Below are 26,489 nucleotides of genomic sequence, written 5' to 3'. Positions count from 1 at the left end.
TGGGTTGAGACAGTTGATTGTTTGATAAGATGATTATGGCATGGTATTATTTGGAGGTGGTTGTGGTAGGAAGTCGAGGTTTCATACTTCTGTCAGACACTTTATTAAAGAAATTAAATATAAACTTATTGTATCATTTTCTAGTTTTCTCCCTAAAACTGTTTTTGCTGCATCAATGTTCACTCATTACATAACATAGGTACATTTTGAATCATTCATGCAACAAACCCACCAAATTGTAGTCACAGCACATGTATTATCTGCAAGCTGAACAATGGACATCTACTCTCCCAATGATATAGGAAAACATTTGGCTATTAGATACATTTTGCACATGTTAATGCAATAATGGCTCCCACACAATGAAATGTTTCGTACAACAGCGTTAAGACTTGGGTGTATACGAGTCCAAATCCCAGCAGTGTTTCAGTTTCCTGTGTTGAGTCGGTCCTCCCATTCACACTACACTGAACTCAGTGGTTTGCTTGTGTTGTTACGACCCAAACAGAACCACAAATGGTCTTTCCTTGTCCATGTGTGGTCGAGTCACAGTTGGATGTTCCTCCCACAACTGTTGTGCTAAAACATTTTAACTTGTCTGTAATGTGCATTGAGATAAGAGGGGACATTGTCCTGCTCACTTCTGTCCTCACTGGAAAAACTCCCTGGCATGACTGGCTATTTTTTTCCATTAAGGACAGAGGGTGACTTGGTCCATTCAATCACCAGCAGTGTGTCTACTGAACTGCCTCTATTTTTGACTGACTCATTTCCCTATGACAATCTGAAAAAGGATGAGACTAAACAAATGATGCTCTTAACACAATGATCAGCCAGCTACCTGTTTCATATCAACCCAGACAGACAGGCATCTATCATGTGGAGAACAATGTTTGTCATTGAATATGCCTGATGAAACGCTATTGGGTTGTCTTGTGTGTTGTCACTGAACGCTTTCATTTTGTATAGTAGGACAACGAAGTGGGGAACTGAAGGTTTTTTACAGAAGTGCCGTTTTTTTAAATTTTATTTCTTAATGTGATTTGAAAACGCTGTCACTTTGCTGCAGCACTGCCTGGTCCATATTTGTGTAACAATAAAGGCTTTGAGGAGAATGTTTACAATACTTTTGTTTTGTTTGTGTACAGCGGTTCAGATTTAGGGCTCTATTTGATTAGATCCACTTTAGCTGACAATATTAATAATTTATTCAATTTATATAGAGCTGTTCATTTCAAAGCGCGGTAACGCAACATTTAAAAACAAATCTATTTAAAAACCACATGACTTGATCGACGGTCAAGAGCCTGAAGGATGAGAATGTTCAGTGCTTGAGTGAGGTGAAATGGGAGACACGAGAGCATAGCGGTTGTTTTGGCGGTGTCGGCGGTGAAACTGCGTTAGAGCTGTCAAATCCACAAGCGTCTCCTGGAATTATACCTGAAGTGGACGTTGCCATTAGCTACACGGAGTCGATTTAAGAGAAATCCCATGCAGCCTTGTTAATATAAAGTTCAAAAACTGGAATGTGAGATGTAATCTACATCTCGATTGGGCTGATAGAAATCCTTATTTTAATTTAATCAATTTATGCCTCATTAGTTCTATATAGCATATACTTTCTTGTTCTGAACTTCTAACGCAAGTGGGACGGGTGTGGCTTCGCAACATTGATCAGGAGCAGCTGCTCACAGGTTTGACAACTCCAACGCAGTTACACCTCCGACACCGCAAAAACATCAGCTACGTGGGTGTCGGATATCGCCGGTTAACGCTTGATCTGATTAAATCTAGGTCGAACAATGTCTTAACCAGCCATACGGAGAAACATTCACTTTTTATCACCAGAGGCAAATTACAATTCTACTCGTATGTTAACAAGAGTAGCTTATGACAATCACAACCATTTACAGTATGCATAAGATACAACCTAAAAACGATCATTTATGTTATTTAAAGTGTAAACAGTTTGTCATACATGTCAGGTAGAGGCTCAACATTCAGTAGGTCATAGGTATGGGCCTTGAGTTTTTCATGATCATGTGACTTAACCAGGAAAAAAATCTAGACCTATAGCCTATAACTAAATACTTATTCATAGAATTAGTGAGAGGGGTGGTAGCTGAAGAGTGGTAGTAGCATAGAGTAGAGAGTGACTTTAGAGAGTATAGCTAGTGTCAGTATAGCAAGGCACAACAAGGAGAAAGGAGAGGACATTGCAAAGAGGTCACACTAGGGAGTGAGACATTGTGCATCTCAAATGGCACCTTATTCCCTACATAGTGCACTACTTTAGACCAGAGTCTATGGCCCCTGGTCAAAAGCAGTGCACTATATAGGTAACAGGGCGCCATTCGTGACAACCAGAGTAAGGAGATAGTCATGTTAGTCAGTCTTAGTCTGGATCCTGTCCATCAGCCTCTTAGCCACAGGCAGGAACTCCAACTCCCAGCATAATCGGTGGAAGTCCCTCATGTCGTCACCAGAGGTCCACTGCAGAGCGTCCTCCTCGTCTGAGATAGAAAGAGCTTAATCAAAATGCTTCAACATTTTACAAAAATGAACAAAATATCTGTTGACAGTAGTATACAGAAGCATAGAAACACTAAAGATGGTTATTCAAGACACTTTCGGTAAACCATTACAGTAGCTTACTTACTTAGGTATAGTGTTAGGACCTCTAGCAGTGCCTCTCTCTCCTGGTTGTTCATTGTGGATGGGGGGCCTGTCTCCGTCCCCCCCTCCTCAGTGAGGTTCCACAGGGTCTGACACACCAGGCCAGCCAGCTGCCAGTCCACTGGCCCAAAGTCCCTCAGACAGTCTGCCAGCCTGCACACAGGCATGCACACACGCCAAGTGACTGGGTGAGACTTAAGTCACATGATCCTTAAGTGCAGCTGGTCCTAAAGGTGGGCTGATGAAACTTCTGCCGCTGCTGCTGTAGTAAGGCTCTTCGGCTAAAGATGACTGAGTCTTGAGCTTAGCACTCTACAACCGATATACAGTACCAGTCAAACGTTTGGACACACCCACTTGTTTCTTTATTTTTACTGTTCTCTACATTGTAGAAAAATAGTGAAGACATCAAAACTATGAAATAACACATATGGAATCATGTAGTAACCAAAAAAAGTGTTAAACAAATCAAAATATATTTTATATATTTGAGATTCTTCAAAGTAGCCACCCTTTGCCTTGACAGCTTTGCACACTCTTGGCATTCTCAACCAGCTTCATGAGGTAGTCACCTGGAATGCATTCCAATTAACTGGTGTGCCTTCTTAAAAGTACATTTGTGGAATTTTTTTCCTTCTTGATGCGTTTGAGCGAATTGTGTTGTGACTAGGTAGGGGTAGTATACAGAAGATAGCCCTATCTGGTAAAAGACCAAGACCATATTATGGCAAGAACAGCTCAAATAAGCAAAGAGAAATGACAGTCCATTACTTTAAGACATGAAGGTCAGTCAATCAGGAACATTTCAAGAACTTTTAAAGTTTCCTCAAGCGCGGTCACAAAAACCATCAAGCGCTATGATGAAACTGGATCTCATGAGGACCGCCACAGGAAAGCAAGACCCAGAGTTACCTCTACTGCGGAGGATAAGTTAGAGTTACCAGCCTCAGAAATCATCAATTAACTACACCTCAGATTGCAGTCCAAATAAATGCTTCACAGAGTTGAAGTAACAGACACATCTCAACATCAACTGTTCAGAGGAGACTGCGACAATCAGGCCTTCATGGTCGAATTGCTGCAAAGAAACCACTACTAATGGACACCAATAAGATAGAGAGACTTGCTTGGGCCAAGAAACACAAGTAATGGACTTTAGATCAGTGGAAATCTGTCCTTTGGTCTGAGTCCAAATTTGAGATTTTTGGTTGGATTTGGATTTTTGGTTCCGAGTCTTTGTGAAATGCAGAGTAGGTGAACGGATGATCTCCGCATGTGTGGTTCCCACCGTGAAGCAGGTGGTGTGATGGTGTAGGGATGCTTTGCTGGAGACACTGTCTGATTTATTTAGAATTCAATGCACACTTAACCAGCATGGCTACCACAGCAATCTGCAGTGATACGCCATCCCATCTGGTTTGCGCTTGTTGGGACTATCATTTGTTTTTCAACAGGACCCAAAACACACCTCCAGGCTGTATAAGGGCTATTTGACCAAGAAGGGGAGCGATGGAGTGCTGCATCAGATGACCTGGCCTCCACAATCACCTGACCTCAACCCAATTGAGATGATTTGGGATGAGTTGGACCACATAGTGAAGGAAAAGCAGCCAACGAGTTCTCGGCATATGTGGGAACTCCTTCAAGACTGTTGGAAAAGCATTCCAGGTGACTACCTCATGAAGCTGGTTGAGAGTGCCAAGAATGTGAAAAGCTGTCATCAAGGCAAAGGTTGGCTACTTTGAAGAATCTCAAATATAAAATACATCTTGATTTGTTTAACACTTATTTGGTTACTACATGATTATTTGATGGTTTTGCTGTCTTCACTATTATTCTACAATGTAGAAAATAGAAAAAATAAAGAAAAACCCTTGAATGAATAGGTGTGTCCACACTCTGGTTGCACATTTTGGGGAATATTCAGAGGTGGAAACTTTCCGTGGGAATATATGGGAATTAACGGAAATACAGTTGAAGTCGGAAGTTTACATACACTTAGTTTGGAGTCATTAAAACTCGTTTTTTCAACCACTCCACACATTTCTTGTTAACAAACTATAGTTTTGGCAAGTCGGTTAGGACATCTACTTTGTGCATGACACAAGTAATTTTTCCAACAATTGTTAATAGACAGATTATTTCACTGTATCATAATTCCAGTGGTTCAGAAGTTTAGATACACTAAGTTGACAGTGTCTTTAAACAGCTTGGAAAATTCCAGAAAATTATGTCATGGCTTTAGAAGCTTCTGATAGGCTAATTGACATAATTTCAGTCAATTGGAGGTGTACCTGTGGATGTATTTCAAGGCCTTCCCTCAAACTCAGTGCCTCTTTGCTTGACATCATGGGAAAATCAAAAGAAATCAGCCAACACTTCAGAAAAAAAATTGTAGACCTCCACAAGTCTGGTTCATCCTTGGGAGCAATTTCCGAACACTTGAAGGTACCACGTTCATCTGTACATACAATAGTACGCAAGTATAAACACCATGGGACCACACAGCCATCATACCGCTCAGGAAGGAGACGCGTTCTGTCTCCTAGAGATGAACGTACTTTGGTGCGAAAAGTGCAAATCAATCCCAGAACAACAGCAAAGGACCTTGTGAAGATGCTGGAGGAAACAGGTACAAAAGTATCTATATCCACAGTAAAACAAGTCCTATATCGACATAATCTGAAAGGCCCCTCAGCAAGGAAGAAGTCACTGCTCCCAAACCGCCATAAAAAAGCCAGACATGGGGACAAAGATTGTACTTTTTGGAGAAATGTCCTCTGGTCTGATGAAACAAACATAGATCTGTTTGGCCATAATGACCATCGTTATGTTAGGAGGAAAAAGGGGGAGGCTTGCAAGCCGAAGAACACCATCCCAACCGTGAAGCACAGGGGTGGCAGCATCATGTTGTGGGGGTACTTTGCTGCAGGAGGCACAAAATAGATGGTATCATGAGGAGGTACAATTACGTGAATATATTGAAGCAACATCTCAAGACATCAGTCAGGAAGTTAAAGCTTGGTCGCAAATGGGTCTTCCAAATGGACAATGACCCCAAGCATACTTCATAAGTTGTGGCAGAATGGCTTAAGGACAACAAAGTCCGGGTATTGGAGTGGCCATCACAAAGCCTAACCTCAATCCCATAGAAAATGTGTGGGCAGAACTGAAAAAACATGTGCGAGCAACGAGGCCTACAAACCTGACTCAGTTACACCAGCTCTGTCAGGAGGAATGGGCCAAAATTCACCCAACTTATTGTGAGAAGCTTGTGGAAGGCTACCCGCAACGTTTGTAAGTCGCTCTGGATAAGAGCGTCTGCTAAATGACTTAAATGTAATGTAAATGTTTGACCCAAGTTAAACAATTTAAAGGCAATGCTACCAAATACTAAATGAGTGTATGTAACCTTCTGACCCACTGGGAATGTAATGAAAGAAATAAAAGCTGAAATGAATCATTCTCTCTACTATTATTCTGACATTTCACATTCCTAAAATAAAGTGGTGATCCTAACTGACCTAAGAAAAGGAATTTTTACTTCGATTAAATGTCCGGAATTGTGAAAAACTGAGTTTAAATTTATTTGGCTAAATTGTATGTAAACTTCCAACTTCAACTGTATATGCAAATTAATATTAATACCATTTAAATGTACAGTGGCTTGCAAATGTATCACCCCTTTGGCATTTTTCCTATTTTGTTGCCCTTCAACCTCGAATTAAAATTGATTTTTGGGGTGTTTGTATAATTTGATTTACACAACATGCCTACCACTTTGAAGATGCAATATATGTTTTAATTGTGAAACAAACAAGAAATAAGACAACAAAACAGAAAACTTGAGAGTGCATAACTATTCACCCCCCGCTCCAAAGTCAATACTTTGTAGAGCCACCTTTTGCAGCAATTACAGCTGCAAGTCTCTTGGGGTGTGTCTTTATAAGCTTGGCACATCTAGCCACTGGGATTTTTGCACATTCTTCAAGGCAAAACTGCTCCAGCTCCTTCAAGTTGGATGGGTTCCTCTGGTGTACAGCAATCTTTAAGTCATACCACAAATTCTCAATTGGATCGAGATCTGGGTTTTGACTAGGCCATTCCAAGACATTTAAATGTTTCCCCTTAAACCACTCAAGTGTTGCTTTAGCAGTATGCTTAGGCTCAAATCTCTGGAAGACTGAAACAGGTTTCCCTCATGAATTTCCCTGTATTTAGCACCATCCATCATTCCTTCAATGCTGACCAGTTTCCCAGTCCCTGCCGATGAAAAACATCCCCACAGCATGATGCTGCCACCACCATGCCTCACTGTTCTCGGGGTGATGAGAGGTGTTGGGTTTGCGCCAGACATAGTGTTTTCCTTGATGGCCAAAAAGCGCAATTTTAGCCTTATTTGACCAGAGTACCTTCTTCCATATGTTTGGTGAGTCTCCGACATGCCTGTTGGCAAACACCAAACGTGTTTGCTTATTTTTTTCTTTAAGCAATGGCTTTTTTCTGGCCACTCTTACATAAAGCCCAGCTCTGTAGAGTGTATGGCTTAAAGTGGACCTATGGACAGATACTCTAATCTCTGCTGTGGAGATTTGCAGCTCCTTCAGGGTTATCTTTGGTCTCTTTATTGCCTCTCTGATTAATGCCCCCCTTGTCTGGTCTGTGAGTTTTGGTGGGCGGCCCTCTTGGCAGGTTTGTTGTGGTGCCATATTCTTTACATTTTTTAATCATGGATTTAATGGTGCTCCATGGGATGTTCAAAGTTTCAGATATTTTTTTATATCCCAACCTTGATCTGTATTTCTCCACAACTTTGTCCCTGACCTGTTTGGAGAGCTCCTTGGTCTTCATGGTGCCCCTTGCTTAGCAGTGTTGCAGACTCTGGGGCCTTGCAGAACAGGTGTATATATAGTGAGATCATGTGACAGATCATGTGACACTTAAATAAAGTCCACCTGTGTGCAATCTAAGTAATTATGTAACTTCTGAAGGTAATTGGTTGCACCAGATCTTATTTAGGGGCTTCATAGCAAAGGGGTGAATACATATGCACGCACCACTTTTCAATTTTTTTGAATATTTTGAAACAAGTATTTTTTTATTTATTTCACTTCACCAAGCTGGACTATTTTGTGTATGTCCATTACATGAAATCTAAATCAAAATTCATTTAAATTACAGGTTGTAATGCAGCAAAATAGGGAAAACACCAAGGAGGATGAATACTTTTGCAAGGCACCTTAAATGTTTTTTGAATTAGATATATTTACCATATCATATGGAGACAGAAACATAAACCTTTTACCTTATCATAAGTAGAGATAATTGCAAATGATTAAATCCTTCCAATAGAAATAACTATTTAGTTAAAAATTTAACTTTAATTACGTGAGTTGACTCGTCACATGGGATGATTTCACTGAACAACAAAAGGGAATATTGAATGATCCCCAATGATCCATCGCATCTCCCAAAAACATTTTCAACATACATCTGTAAAATGATTGTCTAGAAACTAAAGCTTTGGTTGTCTTCCTCTCAGGCTTCCATGTCTTCTCCCTGGACCTCCTCAATGTCCACCTCCTGAACAACAGACTGAGGCCTAATCTTCATTGTCACTTTCCAACCTTGTTTGGGATGGCTCATTGTCATATAAAATATATTCACCCCACCCAGTATTGTAATCAAAACTTACCAGAAAGTTTTTAATCCTTGGCTCAGACAGTGTAGTAGTGTGGGCTCAATAGCATCTCATTAAGTGTGCATGATCTTGAGAATCAGCTGTACATGTGATGGAAGAATGCACTGTGCATGCAGAGGGTTGCAATTCCATTGAATTGGGGATAGTTTAACCAAAATATGCCACAAGACCTAGAATTGCCTTACGTGTATCCCACAAAAAAAGGTTCACTGTTATAAGCTAACTTTTTTGATGAATTTAAGCAACATTCCAGGGCTTAACTTCCCATGGGAAATGTACCAGAAAGTTTCCGACCCTTTTGCCACCCTAGTCCACACTTTTGACTGGTACTATATATAGTATATCTATATATATATCTATATATTTTTTTTACCCCTTTTTTCTCCCCAATTTCATGATTATGATCTTGTCTCATCGCTGCAACTCCCCAACGGGCTCGAGAGAGAGAGAGAGAGAGAGAGAGAGAGAGAGAGGCGAAGGTCAACTGACTACCGGAGTCAGCCTGCAGGCACCCGGCCCGCTGCAAGGAGTCGCTAGAGCGCAATGAGCAAAGTAAAGCCCCCCCGGCCAAACCCTCCCCTAACCCGGACGACGCTGGGCCAATTGTGCACAGCCCTATGGGACTCCTGATCACGGCCGGTAATGACCGAATCGAACCCCAGGCTGTAGTGAAGTCAAAACACCGCGATCCTGCGCCACTCGGGAGGCTCTACAACAGATATTCTATCAAATATTTGCATGTATAAAAATCTCAATGAGTTCAATTAACATAATCAAAAAAAAGAGGTTAGTAGATCAAGTAAAGTAGACTAAGCTGTGAGTCTTAATTAAAAGCACCAGGTCTTAATTAACATGTTTTAGCACCATAAAGAAGGTACTGGGGTTAAGACCTAGTAAAATGACCACATACAGTACACTAATATCATTCCGAGTTCCTGTGTGTGCTCCTTACTTGGTGTGTGCTCCCTCCTGTGTGAGGGTGGTTCTGCTGGGGGGGTTCAAGGCCAGGTTAGTGAGGACCCCACAGGCGGAGAAACACACCTCTGGGCTCTTAGAGTCCAACAGAGTCACCACAAACTGGTGCACTGGAGGAAGACAGGGAGAGAAGAGGTTATTAAGAGGGGTTAGGGGTACAACACAAGTGGGTCTTCTGTGTCAGTGTTTATCTGGGAAAAAAGGTTTGTATTGCATGCGTGTGCGTGCTCTGCATGTGTATTCACAGAATACAATACCTAAAGCACAACCTTTATTTTGTCTAACAGGTATCAATAGAGCATGACACATATCCCCATTTCACTCCACTGTGTGTGTGTGTACGCATATACACACCTTTGTTTTGTATGATGAAGTCACAAACCTCCCTGGACTGGGACAGGTTGCCAAACACACGCGTGGCCTCCAGCATCCCATCCATACTGGAGCTGAGGAGCAGCTTCAACAACACTACAGAGAGAGAGAGAGAGAGGGAGGGATGCATGGAGAAAGAGAGTGGGGAGGGAGAGAGTAAGGGAGTGAGACAGCAAATATAAAAAGACAACAGAGCCACACAAACACCTAGGCCTAGTATACACAAAAACAGCCTATCACACACACACACACACACATATACAGTTGAAGTCGGAAGTTTACATACACTTAGGTTGGAGTCATTAACCTTTCTGAACCACCCATCCCGGATCCGGGATAATTGTCATCAGAAATGCTGACTAGCATAGCGTAGCATAGCGCCACAGGTAAATAATATTACTAGAAAATATTCATATTCATGAAATCACAAGTGCAATATTGCAAAACACAGCTTAGCCTTTTGTTAATCCACCTGTCGTCTCAGATTTTGAAATTATGCTTTACAGCGAAAGCAATACAAGCTTTTGTGTAAGTTTATCGATCGCTCGACAAAACAATAAGTACACTTAGCATCAGGTAACTTGGTCACGAAAATCAGAAAAGCAATCAAATTAATCGTTTACCTTGGATGATCTTCGGATGTTTTCACTCACGAGACTCCCAGTTAGACAACAAATGTTCCTTTTGTTCCATAAAGATATTTTTTATATCCAAATACCTCCGTTAGTTTGCTGCGTTATGCCCAGGAATCCACCGGAAAGACAACGCAGACAAAAAATCCAAATTATATCCATAATGTCCACAGAAACATGTCAAACGTTTTTTATAATCCATCCTCAGGGTGTTTTTCAAATATCTATTCAATAATATATCAACCGGGACAGTTGGCTTTTCACTAGGACCAGGAGTAACAATGGCTGCCTTTCTCTTTTGCGCACAACTCACTCTGAGAGCCCCCACCTATCCACTTACGCAATGTGGTCGTTCACGCTCATTCTTCAAAATAAAAGCCTGAAACTATGTCTAAAGACTGTTGACACCTTAGGGAAGCAATAGAAAAAGAAGTCCCTTTAAATGGGCAATAGGGATGCATAGGAACAGAGAGGTTTCAAAAACAGGGGTACTTCCTGATTGGATTTTCCTCCGGTTTTCGCCTGCAATATCAGTTCTGTTTAACTCACAGACAATATTAAGACAGTTTTGAAAACTTTAGAGTGTTTTCTATCCTAATCTGACAATTATATGCATATTCTAGTTTCGGGGGCTGAGAAATAGGCAGTTTCAAATGGGTACGTTTTTTAGCCAAAAACAAAAATACCGCCCCCTAGTCTTAAGAAGTTTTAAAACTAGTTTTTCAACCACTCCACAATTTCTTGTTAACAAACTATAGTTTTGGCAAGTCGGTTAGGACATCTACTTTGTGCATGACACAAGTAATTTTTCCAACAATTGTTTACAGACAGATTATTTCACTTATAATTCCAGTGGGTAAGAAGTTTACATACACTAAGTTGACAGTGCCTTTAAACAGCTTGGAAAATTCCAGAAAATATGTCATGGCTTTAGAAGCTTCTGGTAGGCTAATTGACATCATTTGAGTCAATTGGAGATGTACCTGTGGATGTATTTCAAGGCCTTCCTTCAAACTCAGTGCCTTCTTCTTTGACATCATGGGAAAATTAAAAGAAATCAGCCAAAAAATTGTAGACCTCCACAAGTCTAGTTCATCCTTGGGAGTAATTTCCAAACACGTGAAGGTACCACGTTCATCTGTACAAACAATAGTACACAAGTATAAACACCATGGGACCACACAGCCGTCATACCGCTCAGGAAGGAGACGCGTTCTGTCTCCTAGAGATGAACGTACTTTGGTGCGAAAAGTGCAAATCAATCCCAGAACAACAGCAAAGGACCTTATGAAGATGCTGGATGAAGCAGGTACAAAAGTATCTATATCCACAGTAAAACGAGTCCTATATCGACATAACCTGAAAGGCTGCTCAGCAAGGAAGAAGCCACTGCTCCAAAACCGCGATAAAAAAGCCAGACTACGGTTTGCAACTGCACATGGGGACAAAGATCGTACTTTCTGGAGAAATGTCCTCTGGTCTGGTGAAACAAAAATAGAACTGTTAGGCCATAATGACCATCGTTATGTTTGGAGGAAAAAGGGGGAGTCTTGCAAGCCAAAGAACACCATCCCAACCGTGAAGCACGGGGGTGGCAGCATCATGTTGTGGGGGTGCTTTGCTGTAGAAGGGACTGGTGCACTTCACAAAATAGATGGCATCACGAGGAAGGGAAATTATGTGGATATATTGAAGCAACATCTCAAGACATCCGTCAGGAAGTTAAAGCTTGGTCGCAAATGGGTCTTCCAAATGGACAACGACCCCAAGCATACTTCCAAAGTTGTGGCAAAATGGCTTAAGGACAACAAAGTCCCGGTATTGGAGTGGCCATCACAAAGCCCTGACCTCAATCCTATAGAAAATTTGTGGGCAGAACTGAAAAAGCGTGTGCGAGCAAGGAGGCCTACAAACCTGACTCAGTTACACCAGCTCTGTCAGGAGGAATGGGCCAAAATTCAGCTGCTTGTGAAAAGCTACCTGAAACGTTTGACCCAAGTTAAACAATTTAACGGCAATGCTACCAAATACTAAATTAGTGTATGTAAACTTCTGACCCACTGGGAATGTGATGAAAGAAATAAAATATGAAAGAAATAATTCTCTCTAGTATTATTCTGACATTTCACATTTCTAAAATAAAGTGGTGATCCTAACTGACCTAAGGGCATATTTACTAGGATTAAATGTCAGGAATTGTGAAAAACTGAGTTTAAATGTATTTGCCTAAGGTGTATGTAAACTTCGACTTCAACTGTACATGCACGCAAGCGTGCACACACACACTCTCACTCTCTTACACTTGGCGACAGTGAGTCCTCTGTCCCTGACCACTGAGCTGTCTTCCTGGTAAAAGGACAGGTTGTTGATGGTGGCAGCCACGTTCACCAGAAGCTCCTCGCTTTCCTGCATGGACCTGAGCTCTGACACACACACGCACACGACACATACTTTACAGCAGGGAGCAGTAAAACATGATGCATGTACTGTAGAAAAAAGATCTCTGTTGAGGCTCTCTGCAGCACAGCAAGAACAGAATTTATAGGTCAAATGAAGGCACAGGTATAGTAAAGTGTGAAAATAGTAACTATGGAATATGCAAAATTCACTTAGCTACATGTTATCTGCAGGAAATGTAAAAAAAAAAATGTGGGTATCATTTCCAACGAACTTGTGCAGAAAATTCTAAAAAGAAGCAAGCGGTTGAAAACAGAATGTGCTCTGGATTTTGCAGCAGATGTTGCTTATTCGGTCATACTGTATATCACAGATTTTGCGGTCGTACTGAGTGTCAACCGGTGCCTGCATCATAGTGTGTGTTTCGTTTCTGGGTCTGACTGGAAAGGCACTTTAGTGTGGTGGAGAATTTCTCCTCCTCTCTCTAATCTAAAGCAGCATGCATCATAAACTGTGATCAAAACAGGATATTATTGAGATGCCTGATTTATGTCCACAGCCAGTGCAGATCAGAGAGGGAAAAACTCCATCTCTTCGGTCTGTCTGCCTAGCTCTCACAATCTACTCTCTGTTTTGCTATTTTCCCCATTCTTTCTTTACTTTGTTTCACACTCACCCTCTCTTCAAAATGTCCATACCTTTGTCTTTATCACCATTTGCATATGGCCCTCTATTTCTCTCTGTCATTCTCTCTCCATCTCCCCATACCCAGTCACGTACAGTACAGTGTGTGGGAGGGAGGCGGAAGATAAGAGCTCACAGTTAAAGCTGAGAAACTAAGAATTTCACACCCACCTGAACATGGCCTATTCAGTCAGTCCTGAAACCATTCTAACCACCTAGGAGTTTCACAAGAACCAACCAGACTCTCAAGAGAACAGAACATTCTGCTCTCTCTCTGGCTCTTTTCTGCAAAATAACCCAAACTGAAAAAGGATGTGCACAAAAAAATTGAAAGAAAGAAAGTGAGATATGGAAAAATTAAATAGGTGTTAGATGTTTGTCACTTGTTCCCAGCACACAGGAAGCTGTGGTACCAAACAAGAACTGACTGTACAGTTTTACATTATAAAGGGTTTGTACATTTTTATTCATCTGGTGACGGAGCACCTCAGGGCTAAACGAATAAAGTACTACTGTCTTGAGCGCTAGCTAGCTAGTTCGCTAACTAACTGACCCTGGTGAATAGAAAGCTTCAGTACAACCAGGGACAATATGGGGATGGGAACATTATGGGGATGTTATGGGAATGTTATGGGATCATTATGGTAATGTTATGGAGACGTTATGAGAACATTATGGGGTCATATTTCACCCTTACATTACCCTCAAAGTGCTGAAACTCACCCAGTGTGTCCAACAGGTAGTGTATTAGGTCTGCGTTAGCTGCCAGGGTCGGTCCCACTGCAGGGTGGATGGACATATTAGCCAGCACCCTGACCAGCTTCACCAGCACGTCCTTGCTCTCCCGCCACCCCAAGAAAGGGGTGCGGGGGTTACAGGTGTCCCTGGCTGGAGGTGTGCGGGGTGTGTGTGCGGGAGGTGGGTCCCACCTCCCGTGGTAGGTGTGGTAGAGCCCCAGGAGCACGGACATACATCCCTCAGCCGTGAAGAGGTGCTTTCTGGCCTCACTGCTCCGAGACGTTAGGTTACCCAGAGTGAAGAGCAGACGCACCACCAGGTCCTGTGTGGAGGAGAGACAGAGGGAGGGGACTTGAATGTGTTTCAATGTCGTGTGTGTGTGTGCGTGTGTTATCCACATAAACAAATACCTTGGTTACAGAGAATAACGCAGTCATTTCTCCCATCAGATATGGCATTACATTCATTTACAATTTCTCCCCCACCACAACGACAAGGACCGACAAATTACCCCAAAAGCAGAAGAAAAGACCTGTATACCACCACGTTTGTTTCTCAATCGCACACCGCCCCTCCCCTAAAGTGGGTGTCACAAACACACACATCCTTCCCATTGCCCTAGAGTTACCTTAGTCCTGGCTGGGCTGACTGGCAAGTGTGGCTGGGATGGACTGGGCTGTACTGTACTGTACTGGCTGTCCTGTCAAAGGGCTATTCAGGACACAATGTGGTCAACCGTGTGTCTATGTGTATTAATGGGGGATATCTACTAGCATGTGTCTAGCATGTGTGTGCCCACTGTGTGTGTGTGTGTGTGTGTGTGTGGTGTTAGCTCCCCTGCTGTGTGTTGTTTATTCCCTGGGTGATTTAGATCCTCCCCACCCCGTCTCCCTGAGGAAGGGCAGGATGACTTCCTCAATTTCTCCTGGGACGCTGATTAAAGTCAAAGCACACACACTGCTGTAAATGTACTGGGACTTGGAGTACATAAACAACTTGCTCAAGGTAAACAGGCTTAGTCGATGAACAGTATAAACACTGGGAGTGAATAGGCTAATATGCTTCCTATACCACAGTACACACACAGGGCTCACCTGTTTCCACTGGTGTTTGCTCAACAGTTCTATAAATAGTGTGTAGCAGCCCGGGGTCTGGGCCAGAACCAGGCAGCACTCAGAGTAGGAGGACAGTTTACTGGAGGACAGACAGAGGGACAATAAATAACACTGACCAGATAGACTCTCACTGGACTGTTTTACTAAAGAGGGATTGGTTTTATTGGCATTAGTTGTGGAAATAAGGAGTGGTACGTGGTTTTATAATCATTCACTGTGAGATAGTGAACTGTTCATTCATATTATAAGATAGGATGAACTGTAAATGTGTTTTTTTTATGAGGAATAACAGTTCAGAGTGGCTGATGTAGTTGGGAAAAGTCTTTGAGACATATTTAACCATCACTTCATGTTTACAGACTAAAAATAAATGCACAACATGCACAATGTCCAATGGCCTGAGGACTGTACTGTCCCACTCTCAATGAAACAGTTGAAAGTACGTTTTGAGAGCTTTTAGATGTACAGTGTGTGTGTGTGTGTGTGTGTGTTACCTGAACACCCTGGCAATGTTGGTGCAGATGTCCTGGTCTCCGTGGTAATGGCGCAGCACTAGGCACAGTTCTGTCAGGGTGCCGTGGGAGACGAAAAGGGGGCGGGACTCGGGGAGGTCAGCCAGGTTCCTCAGGGTCGCTGTCAACTGCAGGGGTCAGAAGTGGAGAGAGAAAGAGCGAGAGGGAGAGAGCGTGTGAGGCAATGTCGATGTGATGAGAGCGGAACCAAGAGAACTGATGATTTATTGTAGATTGTCTTTGCCAGTTGCACCTGATGTAACAATATCTCCAGTAATCTTCAACCTTTTTTTACAGAAGGAGCGGAAGTGATTCAAAGACCCTATCGTGAAGGAAACTGATTTCCAACACTACACAGAGCGTTGCCAGCAGTAGCGCTGAAATGACAACACTCTCAGTTCCCTCTGACTACCAACAGCATAACAAGCAGCCAGACAGGCCGCCGCGTATCGTTTCAAATCATCTGCTAAACTCTAACTCAGGATGTTATATCTTAATCAGTTAATCGGATTGAAGACGTTAAGTGGTGATTTTCTATAGAATGAAACACACTGTACTGTGGAGCAGAGCTGTGTGTGTTATGGCCCGAACGGATCAGAATATTATGGAGCAGCAGACAGAAACAAGAGCATAAGTCCTAATAGCAGGAAAAGGACAACTAAAGTTACCCTCACCAGAACTGAGAAGTTCCTTAAAACTGAATATTTCACATTTTGTTCCTTTTAATGCTATGTTTTGTTACATTTTTTTTAAACTTCAACTGAAAAGTTAACTGTCCAGCTATTCTTCAACTGTCGAGGAACTTAGCAGAAAGTTGCTCAAAAAACTGCCCTTGACTGATTTGGGGTCAGCTCTACCGGGCCTTTACCATAGTGTTTATAAAACTGGTTCGGGGTATCTTCTACAATCTCACCTGTACATGGATGTGTCCTCCGGTGGTGAACTGAGTGTGGTCAGGTTGGGACAGTGGGTGGAGCTTCTGTATGAGCAGGGTGGCCACACCCACACAGTCCTTGGCCAATAGGAGCCTGAGGAGGGCAGAGTTCCCTGAGAGGAACTTCAGAGTGCCCACACAGTACAACACAGCCTCCGCAGACACACACACATCCTCACAGCGCAGCACACACAGCAGGGAATCTGGACATCATACAAAGTCACACACACTTGTTAACACACATCACTCCAACCTCACAACACATGAGCTGCTTTTAATACAACCTTACGCAGGTAAAAACAAACATTCAAACATACAGTACCAACCAAAAGTTTGGACATACCTACTCATTCCAGGGTTTTTCTTATTTTTTAAAACTATTTTCTACATTGTAGAATAATAGTGAAGACATCAAAACTATGAAATAACACATTGAATCAGGCAGTAACCAAGAAAAGTGTTAAACAAATCAAACTATATTTTATGAGATTCTTCAAAGTAGCAACCCTTTGCCTTGATCACAGCTTGGCATTCTCTAAATCAGTTTCATGAGGTAGTCACCTGGAATGCATTTCAATTGACAGGTGTGCCTTGTTAAAAGTAAATTTGTGGAATTTCTTTCCTTCTTAATCCGTTTGAGCCAATCAGTTGTGTTGTGACAAGGTAGGGGTGGTATACAGAAGATGGTCCTTTACCAAATAGGGCTAAGTCCATATTATGGCAAGAACAGCTCAAATAAGCAAAGAAACGACAGTCCATCATTACTTTAATAAGACATGAAGGTCAGTCAATCTGGAAAAGTTCAAGAACTTTGAACGTGCAGTCGCAAAAACCATCAAGCACTATGATGAAACTGGCTCTCATGAGGACTGCCACAGGAAAGGAAGACTTGAGTAGGTGAACGGATGATCTCTGCATGTGGGGTTCCCACCGTGAAGTATGGAGGAGGAGGTGTGATGGTGTGGGGGTGCTTTGCTGGTGACACTGTGATTTATTTCGAATTAAAAAGGCACACAACCAGCATGGCTACCACAGCATTCTGCAGCAATACGCCATCCCATCTGGTTTGCGCTTAGTGGGACTATCATTTGTTTTTCAACAGGACAGTGACCCAACACACCTCCAAGCTGTGTAAGGGCTATTTGACCAAGAAGGAGGGTGATGGAGTGCTGCATCAGATGACCTGGCCTCCACGAATCACCCGACCTCAACCCAATTGAGATGGTTTGGGATGAGTTGGACCACAGAGTAAAGGAAAAGCAGCCAACAAGTGCTCAGCATATGTGGGAACTCCTTCAAGACTTGGAGAAGCATTCCAGGTGAAGCTGGCTGAGAGAATGCCAAGAGTGTGCAAAGGTAAAGGGTGGCTCCTTTGAAGAATCTCATAAAATATAGTTTGATTTGTTTAACACTTTTTTGTTTACTACATGATTCCTTATGTGATATTTCATTGTTATGATGTCTTCACTATTATTCTACAATGTTGAAAATAATAAAAAATAAAGAAAAACCCTTGAATGAGTAGGTGTGTCCAAACTTTTGACTGGTACTGTATATAATTAACATTATACACACAAACTGTTAAGTGTGTCAATGTGTTACCTATGATGGAGTTGTTCTGGAAGAGGATATCGTTGCTCTCACTGCGGCTGATCTTGAAGATGAGTTTACAGATGTTCAGCAGGTTTTTTCCACTGACGTTCAGCTGAACAACAAGTTATTAGACAACAATAATTCTAACAAAGCAGCCAGGAACTTTACACTGTTGCTTTGTACTAAGGATGTCACCCAACAAAGCTAACTAAGGGCTGGTCTGTTTAAACTACTGTTGTATATTAGGGCAAGGAAGAGATGGGAGAAATAGAATCATCATGATGACATTGATTGTACTCACCTCAAGGGTGAGTTTGGCGAGCTGCAGGTTGAGTTGGGCGGAGTTGAGGTCGATGAGGCAGAACAGCGCCCTAAGAAGCCCCGCTCTCTTCCTGCAACGCCGGCCCAGCATGCCTTGCTCTGCCAGGGCGCCATGGAGACAGTCACACGCGTCACACAGCCGCTCCACGGCATCCTCGGATCCACCTGAGGAGAGGCACATGATTAAGAAAAATATGTAAACTTAGACATATTTTTTTATTTATTTATATATATATATATTTTAAATTTTATCCCATTTTCTCCACAATTTTCGTGGTATCCAATCGCTAGTAATTACTATCTTGTCTCATCGCTACAACTCCCGTACAGGCTCGGGAGAGACGAAGGTTGAAAGCCATGCGTCCTCCGAAGCACAACCCAACCAAGCCGCACTGCTTCTTAACACAGCGCGCCTCCAATCCGGAAGCCAGCCGCACCAATGTGTCGGAGGAAACACCGTGCACCTGGCCCCCTTGGTTAGCGCGCACTGCGCCCGGCCCGCCACAGGAGTCGCTGGAGCGCGATGAGACAAGGATATCCCTACCGGCCAAACCCTCCCTAACCCGGACGACGCTATGCCAATTGTGCGTCGCCCCACGGACCTCCCGGTCGCGGCCGGCTGCGACAGAGCCTGGGCGCGAACCCAGAGACTCTGGTGGCGCAGTTAGCACTGCGATGCAGTGCCCTAGACCACTGCGCCACCCGGGAGGCCCAAACTTAGACATATTTGTGCAAATATACCACTGACATGCATTATTTATGCACATGCACACAGAGTTATGAGTTATGCACACATATCTTATGTTAGGATTTGGCCCCCAGTGAATATTCATGATTAACATCCTGTACATTACTGAGAGGAAGAGAGAGGGTGGGGTGCTTTTCCTTGTGTAAAATATATATGTTTTTCTGTCTAAAAAAAATATGTCCAATTGCCTCACACTCGACTCAACATATTGCAATTTCACAGCCAATCTGAAATGCATGAGCCAGGAGGTACTTGGTACAATAAATATTTCAAAAGTGTTAAATATTTACAGAGCTAGAATTCATTTTGCGGTAGTCAGACTGCAAAGTCAAACTAGGAGAATTCTGAAGGGACGCCAAACACAACACTACTTTGTTTTGCTTTCTTCAACCGTTAAAATGGCTCCGTGTTAACTTTTTTCATTTGTGTGTTTTTCTACCAACACTGATTTATTTTTATGAACTTACATATTAGCATGAAAGGGAAATCAGCTGAATAGCACATGAGAAACGTCCCTATATTCAAATCACAGGATAAACTTAATTTCAGTCCTGTTTTCACAATATCTGCCCAGTTGGCAAAAAGTCAAAATTATTTGTGCATTTACGAAAGAGGTGCTTTTTGTACAGGACAACATAGATGCATTAGGGAAAGAATTGCAATCCAACACTGTCCAATCATCATTGTCCTATATTGAGAAGAATGTTATGTGACTAACATCTGTTTGTACTTTTGTTTGGGGTTCATTCATAGCAAACAGAACACTACCTGCAGCGATGGACTCCAGCTCTTGCAACAGAGGGAAAATCTTAACATTCCACACCACTGATTCGTCCTCAGCCTCCTGGCTGGCTGGTCTGTCTCCGTTGCCTAACTCTGTTCCCAACTCTGACACAGAAACAAGGAGATGAAAAGGGAAGAAAGAAAAACACAGACAATTAATGCCTCAAACCTCAACTTGGTGCAAGAGTCCTGAGTATAGTTCACAAGTTCAGCTTCTTAAAATAAATCGCTCTGCAGGAAGTTTAATGCCGGCAATGAAAGGTCACCGTTCGCATCTATAGTTCCTCCGATTTGTGTGTGTACTTGCGAGCGTGTGACTATTTGCATATCTGTATGCCTGGCTGCCTGGTGCAGTGGTGGTGCAGGAAGTGGTGGCTACAGACCAACAGCCATTAGTTGCTGCTTACAGAAGGTGTGAGTGAGGTCTTCAGCAACAACACCCTGCATGATCAAAGTGTGACACACTGCTAAGCTCTCACAGTTGAGAGGAAAGAAAGGTGGTTATGCTGGAGATCAGATGAACACGGCATTCTTGGTCCTTTTCATTTAGCTACTTAATATATCCATCCTCAACCAGTATGTAGACATCAAACCAACTATGACTTTGATTTAAGCTCAAATGAAATAAAACATCCTTCAAAGTCGGGGTGACACACACATCTACCAACCAACCAACCTGGATGGTAGATTTAACAATAGGTTTAACAATTGGCCTGGTGTAGGCTACCCTCGCAGGCTCTGTTGGTTCGCTGCTGGACATATAAGCCCTTAGTTGATCCTAACGTACAGTTAGAACTGTATGGTTCAGTAAACTATTGAACTAAGCTAGTATTCACTTAGTGAATCAGGACTAACCTGTTCTGGCCCCGGCTCCTGCTCCTGTTCCTTTGCCTGGTCTAATAGATGAGTCAACACCACCATGGAACCTGAGTCCACTGCAATTTGACATACAAACACACACAAGATGTTCGAGTTGAAACAGTCTTTACCAAAATGGAGGCTCAGAACCTATTAGGTCTTGGCTGATTAACTATTGTTAACTGAGATGTAAGACATTTTCAAAGATGGGTCACTCACAGTGCATAATACTGTAGTTTGGAAGCGACTGGTTGTATTGCTAGATACATATGTGGCCAGTTCCTTCAGCCACCACTCGATGTCCCCATTGCAACAAGAACGCAGACCACAGCTTTGTGGGTTAAGCCTGGTTAAAGGCATTCATGTTTTGTCACTGTGACTTTACTCACCAGTCAGTTTCAGTTAGAGAACAGACAGTAACAACCATAACATGCTGTTTTAATCTACACTGTTCCGTTCACTGTCTGTTTGTTGTCATTGATGTTCAAATTGATCTTGACAGTGCTACAATGCCCCTACTGTATTTGAATCATTGTAAGAGCACATGGGAAAACAGATACGTAAAATTCTGCATGGAACTTAAAACTCCCTCAAGGGCTAAAGCATCTATTGGATGACTTACGGACAGTACTGAGACTGGCACACAGTGCATAGTCTAGAGCGGAAAGCATAAGCCGAGAGCAGAGGTGAATATTATTCTACATTTCAGAGAAAGAGAGAGAAAAATAGGGAGATGCACAAATACACATGGAGAGAGAGACAGAAAGAGTGAGAGAGAGAGAGAGAGAGAGAGAGAGAGAGAGAGTGGGAGAGAGAGGGGTCATGAGGTCTGTGTGATAGGATTAGGGCCTGATAATAGGGCCTCTGTGTGTGATAGTGCATTCTCAGAGACATGATCTCATCTGTGTCTTGGGCCTGGGCAGGGTCTAGCCAATGGACAGCAGACAGTCAGTCAGTCAGTCCCAGCAGAGACGCTGCTATGCTGCTGCCAGCCATGCCCAGATGGGCACCCAAATCTAATAGACATCCATTTGGAGCTATAAAGCCCAGGCTTATTGGAGAAAAAAAAGCAGCCAATGTCTAAATCTCTCACTCTTCATCTCTCACTCACTTTTTTTCATTTCTTGAGCATGCACTACACACTCCAACTGTAAATATTTCACTCTGTATATCAATTTGTTATATCAATCTCCTTCTCTGTCACTCTTATCTCTCACCCCTGGCTCAAACCCTCACTCTCCTTTTTCTGTCGCTTTCTATCCCCCTCTCTCTAAGATGGGTTGGTCTAAGTTCTGAAAAGGATTCCTGGCTTGGATTTTTGGTACTCAGTAAACCTGTGGGGGATCTTGGTTTCTAAGTAAAAGTGTTTAATGGTTGTTCACCATTACACAGCCCCAGCAGCTATAGCTAATCGATGGAAAAGGATGGATTTTAATGACAGGCCCGTCCTCACGCCTGGAGTTATGCCTCCGTAACTGACACTCTCCTGCTGAGGTCGGTAGAAAGAAACAGTGTTCTAGTCTCTACTGGCTGTGGAGGTATAAGGCTTACCAGTCAGTGATGGTGTTAACAGATAGATAGGCCTATTTTATTAGGAAGCGCTTTGGCTGAGAAGGTAGTTTGGGTGGGGAAACTAGGATCCCTTTAAACCAGGGATTCCCAAACTCGGTCCTGGGGCCTCCCATGGGTGCACATTTTGGACTTATTAGGCCTAGATGTGGGTAGCTAAAAGGTTATATAATATTTTATAACACTTAGTAGGAGAAATTCATGAAATACCTTGAATAAACATGAAGGCATTCTGAGAACCAAAATGAGTGAGAAAGTACGGAGGTGGGGGGCATAGTTAAAGTCCTTTGAATCGGACACACTGAAGGTGTGACAAAGAGAGTGGCGAAGGCCAAGGGCTGGGGATGTGAAATGTAAGAATAGGAGGTATAATTCACCACTATGCAGTACTGGTGACATGGAATCCGTTGTGTGCCAATAAATCTACACTTATTGTCTTACTTTCACCTAGGTCAAGACGAGGCAGAGTGAGGAACAGAGGGAGGGGGAGAGAGAAAGGAAGAGAGAGAGGGAGGGGGAGAGAGAAAGGAAGAGAGAGAGTGGAACAGTAAGAAAAATTCAAGAAAAAAATATGGGGAAAAGAGAGAGACGAGAATAGAAAGAAACGAGGATATGGAGGAAAGAGAGAACAAGGGGTGAAATGTAGAGAAATGTACAGGCATACAGTACCTTACACTGTTGGTCCTGGGTGGGGCAGGTTTCGAGGGTCCTCCACTATCCTTGTCTCTCCTCTTTTGATCAGTAGGCTCAACATAAGGGGCTCTCCTGCCTCTTCCCTTAGCTGACAGCTCTCTCTGCTCTGGGCTGGAGTCTGAATTTACACTCTCCCTTACTACAAACACAGTACAATTAAGAGCTATTATAGTTACTGGATACTAGTGTTAATTCTGAACACCCCTTAACGTTTTCACCATCTTTTCACATATTGAGTTTTGATTTTGTGAAAGATTAGAAAATTGATGTTTAGAAAATGTACAAATAACCCAATTTTACAGTCATTTTAGCTTTTCCCAAAAGCATTATAATACAGTAAGTAAGGAATGACAGCAAGCAAATGTGCAAAAAAGAAGACTAAACCCCATGGCAACCAGCTGCAGTGAATTATGTTTTCCACCTCAACCACCCCAGTGGTAATGTAAATCAGGTATAATGTCCTCCTGTGAATAGATCCATTCATTTCCCTTTGGGAGAAGCGCTGTTCCAGCCTTCTGCCTGCAAACTTGATTTAATAACAAAATGACTAGCAGGCCACGCGCTGAGATATTTACTCACAAAAATAGTGTTAATGGTTTGATTATTGCAACCATCCCTCTATCTCCCCCTCGCTCTAAAAAACCCTAACATGCAACTCTCTCTATATACAGTTGAAGTCGGAAGTTTACATACACTAAGGTTGGAGTCATTAAAACTAATTTTTCAACCACTCCACAAATTTCTTGTCAACAAACTATAGTTTTGGCAAGTCAGTTGTGTCATGCACAAAGTAGATGTCCTAAGACATTTTTCCAACAATTGTTTACAGACAGATTATTTCACTATCACAATTCCAGTGGGTCAGAAGTTTACATACACTAAGTTGACTGTGCCTTTAAAAGAGCTTGGAAAATTCCAGAAAATTATGTCATGGCTTTAGAAGCTTCTGATAGGCTAATTGACATCATTTAAGTCAATTGGAGGTGTACCTGTGGATGTATTTCAAGGCCTACCTTCAAACTCAGTGCCTCTTTGCTTGTCATCATGGGAAAATCAAAAGAAATCAGCCAAGACCTCAGAAAAAAATGTGTAGACCTCCACAACTCTGGTTCATCCTTGGGAGCAATTTCCAAACGCCTGAAGGTACCACATCTGTACAAACAATAGTACGCAGGTATAAACACCATGGGACCACACAGCCGTCATACCGCTCAGGAAGGAGACGCGTTCTGTCTCCTAGAGATGAACGTACTTTGGTGCGAAAAGTGCAAATCTATCCCAGAACAACAGCAAAGGACCTTGTGAAGATGCTGGAGGAAACAGGTACAAAAGTATATATATCCACAGTAAAACGAGTCCTATATCGACAAAACCTGAAAGGCAGCTTAGCAAGGAAGAAGCCACTGCTCCAAATCCGCCATAAAAAAAGCCAGACTACAGTTTGCAACTGCACATGGGGACAAAGATCGTGCTTTTTGGAGAAATGTCCTATGGTCTGATGAAACAAACATATAACGATGGTCTTTATGGCCAAACAGTTCTGTTTGGAGGAAAAAGGTGGATGCTTGCAAGCCGAAGAACAACATCCCAACCGTGAAGCATGGGGGTGGCAGCATCATGTTGTGGGGGTGCTTTGTTGCAGGAGGGACTAGTGCACTTCACAAAATAGATGGCATCACGAGGAAGGAAAATTTGGTGCATATATTGAAGCAACATCTCAAGACATCAGTCAGGAAGTTAAAGCTTGGTCGCAAATGGGTCTTCCAAATGGACAATGACCCAAAACATACTTCCAAAGTTTTGGCAAAATGGCTTAAGTACAAAAAAGTCAAGGTATTGGAGTGGCCATCACATCGCCCTGACCTCAATCCTATAGAAAATTTGTGGACAGAACTGAAAAACCAAGTGAAAGGAAGGAGGCCTACAAACCTGACTCAGTTACACCAGCTCTGTCAGGAGGAATGGGCCAAAATGTATCCAACTTATTGTGGGAAGCTTGTGGAAGACTACCCGAAATGTTTGGCAATGCTACCAAATACTAATTGAGTGTATGTAAACTTCTGACCCACTGGGAGCTGAAATAAATCTGAAATAAATCATTCTCTCCACTATTATTCTGACATTTCACATTCTTAAAATAAAGTGGTGATCCTAACTGAACCAAGACAGGGAATTTTTACTTGGATTAAATGTCAGGAATTGTGAAAAACTGAGTTTAAATGTATTTGGCTAAGGTGTATGTACACTTCCGACTTCAACTGTGTGTGTGTGTGTGTGTGTGTGTGTGTGTGTGTGTATGTATATCACCTCCAATCTCTCCATCGCTTTTGCAATTTTGTCTCTCTCCCTTCTTAGACTTCCTAATAAGATACAAAAAACTCCATCTCAGCCCTCTTTTTCCTCGCTCTTCATCTCTTTTTCCTTTCTCTCCATCTCTCCTTACCCTCTGTTGGCCGTGACACAGGTGGGAGTGTTGTCAGAGAGCCAGCTCTAAAAAGGCGTGCCCTCGCCCCCCTCTTAAGCTCCAGGGGGTCAGAGGGGGGTTTGGGGTGGGCCGTGGGGCTGACGGGATCTGGGTCCTCATCCTGGGCCACTGGCAACCTGGGCTTCTGGTAGGCCACAAACATTACTTCATCATTAAAGGGACCAAACACTGATTTAGTGTGTGTAGTCTTCAGCTGATCAGAACAATACACTAAGGCTTTCCAAGACCCCCAGCAAGTTCACAAGGATACACACAGATTCATGTACTGTACAAGAGTGAGGATATGAAATGTACAGTGAGGAGAACCCACATGTTCCAGAGGAGACAGGCGAGTTCCAGAACCCGGTCTGGAGTCTGGCGCTTCAAAGTTCCGAGCGTAGAGGCTGAAAGAAGAAAATAAACCATGTTCATTCAGTACACTGTATGGATGTGACACTAGGCTACTGCTAGGGGGGGGGTTATAAGATAGGGCGTTTAACCAGATCCTTAACCTGAATGTAGAGGGAGGTCGACCGTCTTGGGCTCGAGAGATCTCTCCAAACAGCTGTCTGTGGTCGTCTCGAGGGGTAAAAGGTCGCTGGGTGCGCAGGGTCCTCAGAGAGTGCCTAGCCTCGGTGACGATCTCTGCGCTGGTCTTCCTCCGAGGGTCAGGGTTCAGGGTGAAAGGTCTGTGTTTCTCACGCTTCCTCTCCAAAGAAGACAT

The 26,489-nt window shown here is 42.8% G+C and overlaps 1 protein-coding gene across 1 annotated transcript; it reads right to left on the bottom strand.

Moving 5' to 3' along the window:
* armc2 (armadillo repeat containing 2) lies at nucleotides 1-26,489 on the bottom strand. The gene is made up of 15 exons (XM_038968020.1): nucleotides 26,278-26,489; nucleotides 26,097-26,169; nucleotides 25,745-25,910; nucleotides 20,167-20,286; nucleotides 18,631-18,815; nucleotides 18,339-18,441; nucleotides 16,716-16,939; nucleotides 15,785-15,930; nucleotides 15,270-15,369; nucleotides 14,161-14,497; nucleotides 12,657-12,779; nucleotides 9,707-9,820; nucleotides 9,330-9,462; nucleotides 2,660-2,829; nucleotides 1-2,513 (listed from the first exon to the last, which is right to left on the bottom strand). The coding sequence occupies exons 1-15, from the start codon at nucleotides 26,487-26,489 to the stop codon at nucleotides 2,386-2,388; spliced, it is 2,334 nt and encodes a 777-aa protein (XP_038823948.1). The 3' UTR covers nucleotides 1-2,385.

Source organism: Salvelinus namaycush, chromosome 29 (assembly GCF_016432855.1).
Source record: "Salvelinus namaycush isolate Seneca chromosome 29, SaNama_1.0, whole genome shotgun sequence".
Lineage (NCBI taxonomy): Eukaryota > Metazoa > Chordata > Actinopteri > Salmoniformes > Salmonidae > Salvelinus > Salvelinus namaycush.
This window is presented reverse-complemented; position numbering and strand designations above follow the sequence as displayed.